Source organism: Lampris incognitus, chromosome 17, assembly GCF_029633865.1.
Source record: "Lampris incognitus isolate fLamInc1 chromosome 17, fLamInc1.hap2, whole genome shotgun sequence".
Taxonomy (NCBI): Eukaryota; Metazoa; Chordata; class Actinopteri; order Lampriformes; family Lampridae; genus Lampris; species Lampris incognitus.
The window spans coordinates 31,042,041-31,059,372 of NC_079227.1; the positions used below are offsets into that span (position 1 = coordinate 31,042,041).

Here is a 17,332-nt window from a genome sequence, read left to right on the forward strand (position 1 = left end):
ATAACTGTGGGATGATGACAGATTTTGGGGGCTATTGACTCAATGGTGCAGTAGTTAGTTAGCTAGTTTTTGGATGTAGACTGCCTTTAGTGTGGATCCAACTTCTGTTTTCATCGCTGATCTGTATTAATTTGCTATTACTTGTTAAAAGTGTATTTTCAATTCCTACCTGCAGCATTCTTTGTACCATGCACTGGCTATGCCAAAGATTTTCAGCCAAGATGGCACTAGAATATCAATCATCAATCCATCCATCCATCCATCCAGCTATCTCAGTCTGTCTGTGTCATGTGTTGTATACTATATTCCTGAAATCTGAAAATAAATGTCCTTGATGGTGTTGCTGACAAAGGCAACTGCATAACTGCATAAAAAATGCAACTATTACATGGATGGATCTGAAGAGGGGAGGGTTATGGGACACCAGTAGACATGTAATTATCCTGCTGCTCTACCTTCTCCAGGTCCATGCAGAGCTCCTCGACCTCTCCCTGCAGCCTCTGTCGGGTCTTCTCCAGAGAGGAGCACTTGGCCTGGGTGGCTTCCAAAGCCTCCTCAGCTTCCTGCAGCCGAGACGACAGCTTCTTTCTGTGACACACAGGCACGCACGCACACACACACACACACACACACACACACACACACACACACACACACACAAAACTTTAGGATACATCGCAAGAATTGCTTTGAAAAGCATTGTATCATCTCATCTCTTGTGACACTGGACTGGTGGAATTGGGTTGGTTCTGCATGGTCGCTATACTGCATCATCCATCCATCCATTATTTAAGCTGCTTATCCTAATTGGGGTCACGGGATGCTGGAGTCCATCCCAGCAGTCATTGGGCGGCAGGCGGGGAGACACCCTGGACAGGCCACCAGTCCATCACAGGGCCTACACACACACACTCACACCTAGGGACAATTTAGTACAGCCGATTCACCTGACCTACATGTCTTTGGACTGTGGCATGAAACCGGAGCCCCCAGAGGAAACCCACGCAGACACGAGGAGAACATGTAAACACCACACAGAGGACGACCCCCAAGGTTGGACAACCCCGGGGTTCGAACCCAGGACCTTCTTGTTGTGAGGTGGCCGTGCTAACCACGGCACCACCATGCCGCTATACTGTATCATGTATTTTTTTCCCCCTCAGAAGTGAATAAGTGCATTGGGAGCATCCTTCCAAGAGAAGACACCACTGCACTGAAAAGATTTTCATCTCTGCTCCCTTCAACTTGCTGTTCACTATGGTCCTGTTAATTGTTGCTGAAAACTGCTTTACATGGCTCTGTTGGATATAGGTGTACCAAACAACCAGTATTGACAGTACTATTGACAACTGATTTGTCCGTCTGTCTGTCTGTCTGTCAATTATAGGTGTGCTGGTACACCTACATACAACAGAGCCATTATTTATGTTCTTATCTGCAGCTGTGTTTATCCTGCTATGCTAACATCACAAAGTACCGAGACCAGCCTGCCATGTTTTTAACATGATTTTTAACCAGCAGATGTCATCAAACTCACTAAAATTGTCTGGTGTTTAGCTACTCTTTAAAGTCCGTTGTCGTATATGTGATAAGACTGTGGCGAGGGTACGGGGGGTATGTTTTTTTGTTTTAGATTTTTTCCCCGTTTCTCTCCCTAATTGTACTTGGCCAGTTACCCCACTCTTCCAAGCCGTCCCGGTCACTGCTCCACCCCCTCTGCCGATCTGGGGAGGGCTGCAGACTACCATGTCTCCTCTGATATATGTGGAGTCGCCAGCCACTTCTTTTCCCCTGACAGTAAAGAATTTCACCAGGGGGAAGTAGCACGTGGGAGGATCACGCCATTCCCCCCAGCCCCCCCCCCCCGAACAGGTACCCCGATTGACCAGAGGAGACACTAGTGCAGCGACCAGGACACATACCCACATCTGGCTTCCCACCCGCAGACACTGCCAATTGTGTCTCTAGGGACACCTGACCAAGCGGGAGGTAATACGGGGATCTGAACTGGCGATCCCTGTGTTGGTAGGCAACAGAATAGACTACTACGCTACCCGGACAGCCCAGGGGTAAGTCTTTTGAATAAAACGTGTCAAAGCGTTCCCCTCACTTGGCCTCCTCCAGCTCGTCGGCGTGCTGTATGGCGTCGGCCTCGTGTTTGGTCCTCCAGTGCGTCGCGTCGCTGTTTAGCTTGGAGACGAGGCGCTGCAGCTCCAGCTTGCTCTCCTGCTCTTCCTCCATCTGCTCCTTCAGCACCTCACACTCCTGCCTCAGCGTGCCCAGCGTGCTGCTCAGGGCCTGCTTATTCTGCGGAGGACAGACAGGGAGGAACACGTCACCGACATGGAGGGAAGCACACAGGCCGTTTCTTTTTCCTCTACCCATCACTGCTCTGTATAGTCAGAGCGCTAAAGAGGGCGGGGCATAACAGAGATCTCTCATTCTGCTTTAATTATCTGTTACTGAAATTACCTTAATAAACTAAATAGAATGTAGCAGTACAACGTGATTGACCTTGTTTTTCTTGTGGATCTGGTCTGCTGTAAAGCCGAGTGAGCCAGACCTCACAGTGTTTGCTCTGCCCAAAAATATTTCAGTCCCTTGTGTTCTGCTCACGTCGACCCATTTTAATAATTGCGTTGTAATTATTATTTGTAGGGATGCAGGAATATAATTTTTCGACTCCTGATACCGATTCTGAGTATGACTCTTTAAGTGCTGGCTGATGCCGAGTCCTGATCCAATCCATTACTTTTGCTGAACAGTGCACTTCGACCATTAATTTGGGGTTGACGGACAAATAATTGAGATAGAATTAGGGTTTTTTCTCCCCATCGCTCAAGACATGGGCTTCTATGTGTCTAAAATGCGGTAAATTGAGCCATTTTGCTTTTTATTTTGGGATTGGATTTAAGTCTCGAGTGATTTTCGATACCGGTATTCGTATTGCTGCATCCCCATTTATTTGAGACGAAGAGAAGAAATGCTGGGTATTTTCTAACATACATTTGATATCTGTATTGAGATAAATTCCAAAGGTGGCCTGGGTCAATGTCAATGCTAAACAGTACATTCATTGTTATATTAGTAAACCGAACATGAGGGTTAAAATTCAGGTAACAGATTCATCCATCCATCCATCCATCCATTTTCCAAGCCACTTATCCTCATTAGGGTTTCCTGCGGGTGCTCCGGTTTCCTCTCACAGTCCAAAGACATGTAGGTCAGGTGAATCAGACTTCCTAAATTGTCCCTAAGTGTGAATGAGTCTGCCCTGAGATGGACCGGCGACCCGTCCGGGGTGTTTCCCCGCCTTCCACTCTATGGCTGCTGAGATAGGCGCCACAGCATTCCGCGACCCTAATTAGGATAAGCAGCTAGAACAGAGTCATGTGCATGTGGAATTGTAGAACGAACACACACACACACACACACACACACACACACACACACACACACACACACACACACACACACACACACACACACACACCTTGACCTCCTCCTCCAGCTGTTTCTTGAGTTCTTCGTGTTGTGACTGGACTAACGTCTTGGAGCGGCTGAGCTGGCCAGCTCTGCTCTCTGCCTCCTCCAGCTGTCGGCTCAGATCGGCATTTTCAGCTGACAGGAAGCAGGCGAAGCGTGCACCGATAAGGTCACAACAGAGGGTAGATACTTAGCACTCTTACTATAAAGGGGTATACTAGGTTAAATAAATGAGATTTGCTGAATGAAAAGAAATTGCCGGGTGAAATTACAAACGTGTTTTTTTTTCTTAACCTTGCAATTTGATTATATTTCATTTATATGACTATGATTGAGGATGCGGAATATGTTACGGGGATTATAGCTACGGAAACAGATGGGATTCAAAAAAGACTTAGTAGGAAGGCTTTAAGAAAAACAAATACTGCAGGTTTCAAGGAAATATGAGGCCATCTGACTGCCGTTGCCATACCTCAATAAATTACCAGACTGAAAATGATTTCCCTTCCAAGTAAGTGATATTCACATCCAGCATCTGACTTCCATTGCTCCTCAACGGACTAACCTCGCTACAAACACAACCACATCACTGTTATGCTATACGACATCATACATGATAGATGATTGTCAGGTTGTATCTCTGCTGAAAAATCACTACTCTTTTTCTCTGCACTACATCCCTCACATCAAACCTTACTCTCTTCCATTTCCCTCTCTTCTCTCTTTAATGTCTGTGTTCTCTCTCTTCCTCTCTCTCGCTCTCTTTCACTCTCTCTTCTGCTCTCTTGCTCTCTCTTCCTCGCTCTCTCGCGCTTCCTCTCTCACTTCCCTTCTTTCTCTTGCTCTTTCACTCTTTCTTCCTCTCTCGCGCTCTCTCTTCCTCGCCCTCTCTCACACTCTCTTCCTCTGTCTCTCTCTTCCTCTCTCACACTGTCTCTTTTCCTCTCACTCTCCCTCTCACGCTCTCTCTTTTCCTCTCACTCTCTCTTCCTCTCCCTCGCTCTCTTGCACACTTTCTCTCTTTCGCTCTCTCTCTTCCTCTCTCCCTTCCTCTCTCTCTTCCTCTCTCTCTCTCTCTTTCTTCCTCTATGGGTATTTTTCACACTACACGTGTTTCAAAGATACACAAATTGCCCCAGTGGTATGTGTGTGTGTGTGTGTGTTTGTGTGTGTGTGTGTGTGTGTGTGTGTGTGTATATATATATATATATATATATATATATATAAAGAATTTACTTGACTCACTGGATTATTTTGCTCCTTATTTGTTGAGCACTTTCCCTACCATTGAGTGTTTCTTTTAACAAAGTTATTCACATATATCTTTTTTCCAGCAAGAAGAGACAGTACAAAATGCATGTTGATTAAAATAATAGGTGAAGTTAGAAAATATTAATGTTTCAATTTCAATCCAACTGTAAGAACACTGTCAGGTATGTATTTAATATAATGCCGTCGTACCTGTGAGTCTGTTCTTGGCCACATTGACCTCAGTGAGCGCCCTCTGCAGGTCGTCACCCCTGCTGTGGGCCTCTGACAGCTGTTCCTCCAGTTTTTTCAGTTGGCTGTCTGTGGATGCCTGCCGTGCAACACAAACACACCAGCAGAGAAGATGTTACAGTTCTCGACCTGCAGGTCAGGGCCCCTGCAGGACGTCAAAACCTGGTTCAGGGGTAATGATTTGTGGAAATGTAGGATAAAATCTAATTTGTCTCCAGAAATTTCTTATGTTATGCAGGCGTTTAAATTTTGGAAAAGTGAATATCTGCATTAACCAGCCCTCTTCAAATAATAACTGCCCATTGAAAGAGCAGATAAAGTCATCAGGTGTCAGTTTCATCCGCCTTTGAGTTACAAGTATGCCTGTCAACAGGGTTATGAGCTGAGTGGGTTTATCATCCATCCATCCATTATCCAAGCCATTTATCCCAGTTGGGGTCATGGGATGCCGGAGCCTATCCCAGCAGTCATTGAGCGGCAGGAGGGGAGGTACCCTGGATAGACCGCCAGTCCATCACAGGGCCGACATACACACACATTCACACCTAGGGACGAATTAGTATGGCCGATTCACCTGACCTACATGTCTTTGGAATGTGGGAGGAAACTGGAGCACCCAGAGGAAACCTATATATTTATATATCCATCCATTATCCAAACCGCTTATCCTACTCTCAGGGTCGCGGGGATGCTGGAGCCTAGCCCAGCGGTCATTGGGTGGCAGGTGGGGATATACATATATACAAAATTGGATATATTTACTACACTCTAGCACACACACTATATAAGAGTAAGCTTTATCCTGGATGTTTATATGGTTAGAGAAACCCTTCCCAAGGAAAAAGCGGCTACAAACCCCAGACCACGACATACATATTGTGAAGGATAAACAAACATGACCAGTGGTCATTTCAAAACCTCAACAGCTGAAGCCTCAGAGTTCACTAACCTTGGCTTTCTGCAATGTGTCCAAGGATGCGGCCAGGTCCTCCACCTCCATCCTCAGATTCTGTTTCTCCTTCTCTAGTTTGGCCCTGGTCCTCTGCAGAGCCTCGCACTGCTCATGAAGCTCAGCCATTGCATCACTGTGCCGTTTCCTTAGCGACGCGGCCAGAGCCTCTGACTGGACGCAGGACTCCTCCAGGTCCCGCCTCAAACGCTGGAGCTCCGCCTCTCGCTTTTTGTTCACCTCCAGCTATCAATCATAGAGTGAGGAGTATCTGTAATTATCAATTCTTCACGTGGCCAACAGGGCAAAATGTGGTCCTTTCCATCAATGCCTCGCTTCAGTTATGCCTGATTTACACTTGCTGACTACTAGAGTGTGGCATGAATGATTATTAATACTTAACACATTCTCATCTACATGTGGCAGTATTCTCCGAAATGACGAGTGGCAGCATACACAAAACATCAGTTGGCTGTGGTACGGCACGCAAAGCTGAGCACATAGTTGGTTAATGTAGGAGATGCACCCAGACAGCCCAACAGGACCAGTGTGAACAATGGCAAGTGCTGTGATTACCTCACTTTCAGCTTGCAACCCATTGCGCCACTGCAGATACGTTAAATTCAAATCAGGCTTTGCTCACACAAGAGAGATGCCGCGTGAAACTGCCACCTGCCCCCTGGTGGTAGCTCAATTAGAGGCAATTAGATATTAAGGGTCTTACCTTGACAGTAGTTATGATAAGAGAGGTTATGTATTTTACCAGACCTAACACCTCCCTCATACTGACAACCTTCCTGTGCAGTTTTTTTTTTTGGCAACGGGGCATTCTTGGTAGCTGCACCCACCCTCTGTGACTCCCTCTTTCCATTCTTCCTTAATAGTGAATCTCTCCGTATTTGTCAGTCCTGCATAAAAACCCACCCGTTCACTCACTCTGGCCTATCAGCAACACCTCTGCTGTCTGTTTTGTATTTCTTTTCTTGTTGTTTGACTTGTTTAGCTTGTATCTGCCCCTTGTTCTACTGTTAAATCTCTTTTGCTTGGAGGAAAGCACAATGTAAAATTCATTATTATTACTTTTGTAAAGCTTAGGCTACTGCTTTGGGATTTAAGGATGATCTGTGTGTGTGTGTGTGGGGGTGCATTTACGGGGTACCTGTGAGGCGGTAGCGCCTCCAGCCTCCTCCAGTCGGTCCGTGAGGTCATCAAGTTCTCTGGTAAGATCTGCCCTCTGTTTCTCCACCTGGCGACCACAAGAACATTCTAGAATGGTGATGGGTAGCCAGCTCACAAACAGGTAATATATTACAGGTACATTCATCTTGATGATACTTGCTAAACTAATAAAAAAGCACACCATGCACAGTAGCTAGCATCATCAAAATAATAGTTATTCACTGGTAGTACGTATTCATTGGACAGTAACTTCAAATCTGACTCATCAAAACACTCTTTTGGGCGTTTCGGAAAACCGAGAATAACCGTGATAGAGTCGAAGAGGATGCTCAGCTCATAAGCTGTTTTAGCACAGGATATTTAACCAGCAGGAGTTCACAGTGTGACTGACAGCCGACAATAAGGGGTGTCCTCAGAGGTCAGAGGAGTAGCAGGTATCCAATCAGAGCACAGCAGGGCTGAGATCCTGTTACACAGACCAAATATTGTCCATGAACGTCTGTTTCCTGTGGATGTCATCCTCTGTTTGCTTCACTGGTCAGTGATGACAGACTTCCGTTTTGCTGTGATGCTGGGTTTTAACATATTTAACATAAAAGATTTCACAGACAACTAGCCACACTGCATAATGTCAGGAATCAGGACCACTTTATTTGTCATTTCATTTCATGAAATATCATTTCCCCTAGCCCACAGCACAGCACCGCAACACAAAGACAAAAACACATCCGAAAACTACAAGAACACACATATCTAAACTAACACATATATCCAAACTTTAAAAAGAATTTAAAAAAAAAAAATCACAGTCCAAGGGAACAAACCAGCCAGGGTGACTGTCGGAAGTGCTGGTCTGCATGGGCTAGCAGTTAGCTTAGCCTGCCCCGCCCTCGGTGCTTCCTCCTCGGGTGCAGGTCCAGCCAAGGGCCGTGGTCCTTGGGCCCAATGGACACAGCAGACCAAGCTCCCCAAGCCGATCCAATGCCAGCTCTCCCAGCCCGACAACCTCGACACACCTCCCGGCACTTCACACGACGACGCCAAAAACACCACAGTCAACGCCAGGCGAGGCCACCACCAGACCACCCTCGGTGTTATCGGAACTGCCAGTCTGCATGGGCTAGCAGTTAGCTTAGCCTGCATCTATACCGGGTTGGGCATAAACTTAGATTTAAATTTAGGTTTAAACTGAACCGTGCATTACCAAGATAACACAAAATGTATTTGCATATTGATACATCAATCTGCACCAAACTGAAATATCGTCTTCGTCTTCTTCTTCGTCTTTTGGCTTGTTCCCTGTATTTCAGGGGTCACCACAGCGGATTTTACAGTTCCCATCGGTACCCTGTGAGGGTACAGCACCAATGGCGGCCGTTGTTAACCCGGGCCTTGACCGTTCCTGTATGGAGCCTCAACCGATCTGGTATGGTCTTGTCAATCCGCATGATGGTTTGGCAAAATTTTACGTTGCATGCCCTACCAAAATTGAAATATTTATAGCTCAAGAAATGCCAGTTTCTGAATGACAGTAAAAATCCTGGTAAAACCGTCTAAGGCCTTCTCACGCTCAAACCCGGTGGAAACACACATGGAGCAGTTTTATCAGTCTATAATTCTGCACCATTTAACGTAACAAACAGTCAGTTGCCTGCCTAGTTAAAAGCGCTTGTTGTTTTTACATCAATCTTTTACAGCTGTTTTAAAGACAGCTGTCGATGTCGAGAGGGGTCTGTAAAAGTCTGTCGTCTCAGGCCTCCCTGACAGCAGAGTCAGTGGACCTCAGGCTAGTCAAGTGAAAACAGATGATGCTCATTCAGATCTGAAGGGGCCAAGAAGGAGACTCCTTTCTCTTCTAAGTGGGGGCTGCTTTTAAAGGTACATCCTCCCGTGTTTACCACCAGACACACACACACACACACACACACACACACACACACACACACACACACACACACACACACTGATCTCTGACCTGGCTGTGTGTGAAGCTCTTACTGACAGAGTTCCTCAGTTCACTCATCGCTCTCCTCCACTAAACCGCCAGAGTCAACAGCCAGTCCAGCTCAGCGCTCGCCACACAACCACTCAGTTCCAACACCCCCAGCAGGTCCACGCTCTGACAGTCCCCTCGTAAGAAAGGGGGGTTTCACCTTAGTTTGCAAGGGAACGTGATAGAACATACACGTGCATTTGTCTTTTGTAGGTACACACATGCCGGTGCATTTTATATACCAGCACGTGAGAGGATGAGGCTGCGTTCAAGACAACTCAGAACTCTGACATTTCAAGTTGGAAATTTCTGACTTGCGGTGTAACATGTTCATACTGTTCATTTGAGGGGAGACGTGGACCCTGTCAGATGGTTATTTCATCTGAGCAAGCAGAGGTTATCTAGCTAACCTGGTAAAAACCTAGCAAAAACACGTGGTCGATAGGAATTTTAACTTTCAGATTTCACGGCTGGGAGAGCTTGGTCTGCTGCATCTGGTGGGCCCAAGGACCACGGCCCTGCCCGGAGCTGCACCCAAAGAGGAAACGCCGAGGGCAGTCTGACAAGATGCAGAAGCAGGACAGGCTAAGCTAACTGTTAGCCCCTGCAGACCGGCAGTTCTGACAGTCATCCTGGCTGGCATTCGTTCCCCAGGACAGTGATTTTTTTTGTTTAGTTGAGATATATTTGTTAGGATATGTGTGTTCTTGTAGTTCTTGTAGTTTTTGGATATGTGTTTTTGTCTTTGTGTTGCACTGCTGTGGGCTGGGGGACATGATGTTTCATTTCATGTGCGCAAGTGCATGAACTCAAATGACAAAGTGTTTCTGATTCTGATATATCACTATAATGAATGCAAAACATGGATGATACTAACACATATCATGTAACTAGACATCAAAATGCCGCCATTTTTCACTCCACTTTTTCTCACTGTGACCTCACCTCACCTCCTCAGGTCGGATAACCCAGATCCCTAAAATGATACCTGAATTTCCCACCTGTAATTCCAGTTTTGATGAAAGCTGAATCAGCCATTTCACAAGTCAGATCTTATTTTTTCCCACTTGTTCCAAGTTGTCTTGAACGCAGTATTCAGACCTGGTGCTGGTGTCGGCATATTCAGGCGTATGTCTATATGTGCGTGCACGTGTGTGTGTGTGACCGGCTGGCATTCCAACTGGAGGAAGATTCCATGGAAAATAGTGTTGTCTGTCAGTTCCCATCTCCTGATGCTATCTGCCGGTGTGACCTGAGGAGCAGAAGCCTAACAATGGGGAGCTTGTCTGCGGCGGTGGTGGTATGTTGTATTTGAGCTCCTCCGAAGGCAGTGTGTGCGACAGATAAAGCCCGGCGTGTCTCTACCTGCCTTTCTTAGTGCTCTATGGGGTCGGATGGAAGTGGCAGGTTGGGGGGAGAACTTGGTGCCATTAGGAATACCACCCAGGGAGGGGAGAGGTGTGCAAAACATGCCCCTGGGGGGCCACTGTCATTCTATTCAACACTTGGGTGAAATATGTAGCTTTTCATTTTCTGCCCCTACTTACTGTAACATGGAAACTGCAGTTAGACTTAAGAGGGGCAACCACGTTGTATGTCTCAGACACACATACTTGTAGAGTCCCCTTTGAAACAGCAAGCTGTAAATCACCCGCCATCGGCAGAGAGGGGTATTATACGAGCGAGGCTCCGGCTGTTGCATCTTGCTTTAAGCTTTCACATTCAGAACGAGGAAGACTTGCAGCAGACTGTGTTGTGCTGGGGAGGAAGGTGGAAGAAAAAAGGTCTGTTCTTCTGTTATTGTGCTGGGTGTGTGTGTGTGTGTGCACGAAGGAGAGAAAGATTGGGAAACAGAAAAATTTGAAATAAAACACAGGGGAAAAAGGATGTGGGGGGCTCCTTCTCTGCCTCTGGGGTTGCCCTGTATGTTAATCAGAAACACAACCCCCCCACCCCACCCTCCCCGGTTTATTATCACAGGTGCAGATGGTTTGGGGTGACGAGAGGCACAGAACCAACCAATGCACCCCACACTGACAACAGACCGGCCATTTGACCTCCATTCAGCACAACTTCCCTCTCTATTTCACATCCCCTCAGCTTTTACTTATCTTGATTCTCCCTCGTTTATTTTCCCTCCAGTTCGCCAACAAGTCCCAGTGTAATGACTCTGATTCACTCGGACGGGTTTTATAGTGGAAAATCAATACTAAGAGTTTAATTTTTTCGGCTTCAGAAGCATCATTTGATTTTTCTTTTTATAACTGTTTCAATGCATCATCTGTGAGCACAGCCAGCTCTCGAGAGGCTGAATTCACGAGACTCTTTATTGATAGCTAGCAAGTGAGCTAACTTGTATGATGTTGCTAGGCAACTGTTCAAAAACAGACCGACAGACTGACTTGGCGATGAGAATTCAATTGATCGTCCAATCAAATGAAGGTATTAGATGATGTCATTTATTATGAGGAGCAGCTCGGTTTCCTGTGAAAAAGTTTAATTGTGTTGATAATCAGGAGGATGGTTTCTCAACGGGCTTCAGTCATATTTTCACAACAAGGCATCAGTTTTAAAGTTTTGGATAACTTTACATTGACAAACCATCTTCTAAAATATGAGACCAGAGAAGATGGTTTTGGACAGGTTGTATCCCCCCCCCATTTTTTTTAACCCCCCCCCCTTTTCTCTCCAATTGTATCCGGCCAATTAAAGCACTCTTCCGAGCCATCCCGGTCACTGCTCCACCTCCTCTGCCGATCCGGGGAGGGCTGCAGACTACCACATGCCTCCTCCAATACATGTGGAGTCGCCAGCTGCTTCTTTTCACCTGACAGTGAGGAGTTTCACCAGGGGGACGTAGTGCATGGGAGGATCATGCTATTCTCCCGACCGACCAGAGGAGGCGCTAGTGAAGCGACCAGGACACATACCCACATCCGGCTTCCCACCAGCAGACACGGCCAGTCGTGTCTGTAGGGACACCCGACCAAGCCGGAGGTAACACGGGGATTCGAACTGGCAATCCCCATGTTGGTAGGCAACGGAATAGACCGCCACACCACCCGGACACCCCGATAGGCTGTATCTCTGAAGCTTTCAGCAGCACAGAGTTGTGATGCTGTATGGCGTGGTGCCGGGCCTGGCTCATCTCACAGCACAGCAGAACCTTCTTATCTCCTTTGCAGTTTGACAGATGAGCAAACTGAGGCCTCATCTCCCATCTGGTTCAGATGAGAAAGCTGAGAGGAGAATACACTACAGTACTTACAGTGAGGCAGGTATACTGTACCTTGGCTCGTATGGCCCGCTCGGCTTCCAACTCCTCCTCGAGCTCCTCGATGCGGGCCTGCAGAGAGAACGAGATGAAACTATGGTGGCAATTTGAATCAAAAACTGTATTAACACTGCAAATAAACAGTTGGGCTGACTTGACTTAAACACAGTTAAAATGTCACTGAACCATTATTTTCTGACAGATTTTATGAGCCGCTCTCGCAGTGCTCTACATCGTTCTGACACAGGACAAATGGGGCGTCACCTCCCTTAGATTGTTTGCTATTTCTGGTTGGGGTTGTGTGGTAAGGCCGCCTCATACACTCTGCGTTCTCTTGGGCTCTGGCATGCCACTGGCTTTTTCCTCAGGTAGCAATTTAGAGCAAAAATGTCTGTAGCCACCCTCATTATCTGTATTCTGACCCAGGGCTGGGTCTGCTATGTCCGGTCAGCTCGACAGAAAAGCATCAACGCCGCTCTCCTGCATTCTAGGGATGTCGCCTATGTGTTGTTGTTTTCTCTCTTTTGGACGTCTGGCTGCAGTTCAGCACTGTCAGCATGCAACCCGTCAGCGCTACGGTTTGATCACTCAGTACGTTTGCACTGATAGAAGTCGAAAGGTTACTTAAGCGGTTCTCGAACATCTTTTTTTGAACCCGAGCTCAAATGAGAAACGCAGTCGTACCTGCAGCCCAGGGGTGGGAAATGCAGTCCGGCCATAATTGTCATTAGTTTTGTCAGGCAGCAGCAATTACCCGAGTAATTTAAAACCACCGTTAAGTGATAGTTCGTGAAGTACTGGCATGCTTTCCTAACTTCTCAAAATAAACCTTGTAATATTCATCTTCAGCCTTGAACGACAACACTTGTGCTCTAAGAGCCACATGCATATGCAAATAAATAAAATGAGACGAATTCCATTACCAAATCTCAGTACAAAGAACCCCACTACTTTATGACATTTTATATTGGTTTTCCCGACGTCGCCACATCCTCTCGAGTCAGGTCGTGTTTGGTGCTATCTGCGGCGCTATCATGTCTCCGTGTCAGGAAGCATGTCTGACACGCTGTGTAGCCCTGAGCCATCCAGTGCCATAACGCAGACCCTCACTGATGTGGTACACCTCGCTCAGCCGCTACAGCACTCCTCGCCCCGCATACTACAAGGGTTTCTGACAGCACAAACACACGAACGCGAGGCTCCAGCCGGAGTAACGCTACACCCAAACCAGCCTCGCCTCAGCGACAGCGTCGTTAAACACTTTTATGAATGAACGCGAGTGTATCTACAGGAAAAAAAAAATTACCCCACAGGTGGGCTCGGCAACATTATGAGTCCAATAAAATACCAACACACGTCAAGGCTGCGAACTTTCGCTGCACACCCTCAACAGATGTCATCAAAGTCACGCTACGAGAGACCAGGCACAAACACAACCGACGGCGAAACGAAAGAAAAGTTAGTACAAAAACTCACATGCCAGCGTAAGATCTCTGCAGAGAGCACAGCCATGGTGAGGCAGCAGCAGCCTAACTGACTGACTGAGCGTATCCCCCCCCCACACACACACACACACACACTCACACACATACACACACACAAATGCTCACAGACAAACATACATTCACTCCCATTCCGCTTCACCCAGTAGATCCCCTCCGGCATTTTACTGTCCACACCCCCTCATGCATGCTCGGTCTACACACACACACACACACACACACACACACACACACACACACAGAGCGCTCCGCTCAACATATCTGTTTCTAGTTAGATTCCCACTTTCCAAACAGCCCCAAACCAGCCTCAAAATAAATATTGTGGCAGTAATACAATTGTAGGGAATGTAGCCCCCTGACTGATCCCTGTGTCTGAAAAACCACTCAAAAGCAGACTGACACAATTTTTAATCTCTAGCTGGACTCGCCAATCCATTATCGATTCACACCTCTGCTGACATTTGCACATTTTTTGGTCAAACGATCGGCGTGCAAAGCAACACCTCCTCAAAACCAGTTCCATCCTTTCTTCCGACTCGGGCAGTGAAATAACAAAATTAACCCATCACCGTTGTGGACGGTACGAGACTCTGATCTCTGTGAATGTATGTGCTTAATGTTTTAGCCCCCCCCACCCCACCCCCACCCCCGCATTCTGAAACCTTATAATTGTCCATGAATTGCAATCAGATGTTGAATTATGGCTGCTGTCTTCTTGCCTGGGTCTGAGGGGATCTTCAGTGGTGTGGGCAGTTACATCCTGTGAGCCCCCCCCCCCCACACACACACACACACATACACACTCCTGAAGAGGAAAACAAGAACACAGGCCAGGCAATTAGAAATGCTGCTGGCTCGCGGGACGATGGCAGCCCTTCCTCTGCATCAAACGCAGATCGTTTCGGACCCCCCGTCAACACACGCCCACCATACTGTCCACATATGCTCGGATTATTCTGGACCATTCTCCCCAATGGTTGTGGAATCTGAGCCCTTTGTTCTTTTAAATGCCTTCAGATGGCGGTGCACGGCTTCCATAGCCCCGCAAGGACTTTGTTTTTTTTTCTCTCTGATTGGCTGGAGAGATATGGTCAGCGGGTCCTGTTGACCATATGACCAAAAAAATATCCTACCCCCCCAAAGCCTGAATCGGTGACACACGTCTTTGCCACATCATCGCCACATGTGACTCTGAGGGCGTGTGTCACCCGAATGCAGGCGGCGACGCTCACCAGCAGAACCCAAACACCTGCCTGAAATAGACAACTGGACAAGACCAAACTTCTACTTTTTTTAAGATCACAGCAACCCCTTTACAGCGCCGTGGTAGTACGTAAATGCTTTATGACCATGTAATAAAGAGCACGAAGTGCCCGGGGGCCGCCAACTCCCTATTGAAGTGAAGTGACTAACTCGCCGGCACACTTGGACCCCGAGCATTCTCCCCGGCCTCCAACTGTTTTGAATTACAGTGCATTACATGCAGTGGGGTCGAGCTTTATCATGAGAGAGACACAAGGCTATCTCCGTGATCCCGCCGGGCCAGAATGTGCGTTTATTATGTGGACATATTCATATGACCTTTATATGAAAAGCAGGCGTGAGTGGGCGAAAGAAAAAAAAGGGGGGGGGTGCTGTCCGATCAGCCGGCCTGTTGTTCAGTGACTCTCTGTCCACCTGCATCTTTATCAGTGGGTGAAAGCTTGTCCCAGACACACAAGTGCACAAACACACACAGAGACCGATATGAACATGCACACACACACACACATAAAGGCCTCATTGTAAGACAGGGAAAATGCCGGAGCTTTAGCAAATGTGCAAACTTGTCCAACCTCTAGGACAAATGGACTGTCTTTCACTCGTCCAGTCAGAGACAGCCGACGTACAGAGATACTCTATGTTTCTTTTCTCGAACCTCCGGATGAAACATGAGGCTGCTGGAGGCAATGGTGGCGCTAAGGAGCAGATATCTATCTCTCCATAGGCACTGTGCAAAGTTCTTCAATGTCTCGCTCTCTTTCTTTTTCTTTCTGTCTCGGTGTCAGTCTCTGCAGTGTCTCTCTCTGAGCCATTTAACTCACTCCATCAAGCTGCGGAGACAGACAAAACACCTTATCTGAACGGCGCGCTGGTGAAGCCGATAAAAGCCCCCAGACATTTTCTTTGAGAATATCTCCTCGATGGCACAGAGAGAATCACAGTAAAAGCTGCAACGTAAACTTTACGCTGACTGTTTGCCTGTGGCAGTAAATAATACGGTACAGGTAGCGCATTACTGCATGGTGCGGTGCAAGGGTGCATGGGATTAAGCAGACCGAAGCTCCTCATAGCTGAATACTGATAATGCAAGAAGTGGCTCCCTCCTCAACGGCTGACCTTATACTGGACTGAATGCTGAAATCCAACTGCGGTATCACGCACGGTTTCATATGTTTGTTTAGCAAAATGCCAAGGAGGTGTGCTTCCTAACATGATGCAGTCATGACATTTTGACATTTGCTCGCGCTGGGTAGTGCCAGCAACAACTTGCTTATCAGTTTTATAGAGTACATTATTCAAACACTGGTCATTCAGCACGACACCAGCAAGCCTCTTTGGGTAAGAACATTCAAGAACGTCGATTAAACGGCAGCATCTTTTATTGCCTCAAGAGAGACTCCATAAAGGGTTAAAACAAAGCAAGAGGTGGGAATGGCCTACATTTCCACCCACCCCTTGTACCCGACATTGCACAACACTGGAGGGAGGCCGAAGATGGTTATCAGTTGGGATGTAGGGGATGTGCATTAACCACCTCCTGACAAGCAGGGAGCTCAGAGATGACTGGTCCAATCACAGCGCAGAGCCCAGCAGCCGCGCTGAAAGGAAAGAATGCATCTCTCCGATGCCCCGAAAGCAACAGCTCAGCCCTCTTAATGTCCCCCTCTTGCCCATCTCAATGCCACACCTGCTTATGCACACACACACACACACACACACACACACACACACACATACATGCGCGCGCGTGCGCATGCAGAGCAGGATCTAACCTGCAGCTCCTTGCTTTTCCTCTGCAGTTCAATGTTGAGGACTTCTTCTGCTTCCAGCTTGGCAGTGGTATTGCTTAACTCAAGATCCTTCCTTCAGAGAGAGAGAGAGAGAGAGAGAGAGAGAGGGAATAAGAGAGGGAGAGAGAGACATAAGAGAGACAGAATAAGAGAGAATAAGCGAGAGAGAATAAGAGAGAGAGAGAATAAGAGGGAGAGAGCGAGAGAGACATAAGAGAGAGAGAGAAGGAGAGAATAAGAGAGAATAAGAGAAAGAATAAGTGAGAGAGAGAATAAGAGAGACAGAGAGAATAAGAGAGAGAGAGAATAAGAGAGACAGAGAGAATAAGAGAGAGAGAGAATAAGAGAGAGAGAATAAGGCCTAATTTATATTCCCAATGTCGGCTAGCAGACAGA

General features: G+C 47.1%; 1 protein-coding gene across 1 annotated transcript in view; it reads right to left on the reverse strand.

Moving 5' to 3' along the window:
• Positions 1-17,332, reverse strand: part of LOC130127186 (putative uncharacterized protein MYH16) — a 36,947-nt gene that overhangs the window by 13,026 nt on the left and 6,589 nt on the right. The window contains exons 6-13 of the mRNA XM_056296757.1: positions 16,919-17,009; positions 12,397-12,453; positions 7,095-7,181; positions 5,936-6,181; positions 4,948-5,065; positions 3,494-3,621; positions 2,111-2,307; positions 456-588 (exon numbers count right to left, since the gene is read on the reverse strand). Of these exons, the coding sequence (XP_056152732.1) occupies positions 456-588; positions 2,111-2,307; positions 3,494-3,621; positions 4,948-5,065; positions 5,936-6,181; positions 7,095-7,181; positions 12,397-12,453; positions 16,919-17,009 (1,057 nt within the window). The remainder of the gene's footprint in view (positions 1-455; positions 589-2,110; positions 2,308-3,493; positions 3,622-4,947; positions 5,066-5,935; positions 6,182-7,094; positions 7,182-12,396; positions 12,454-16,918; positions 17,010-17,332) is intronic.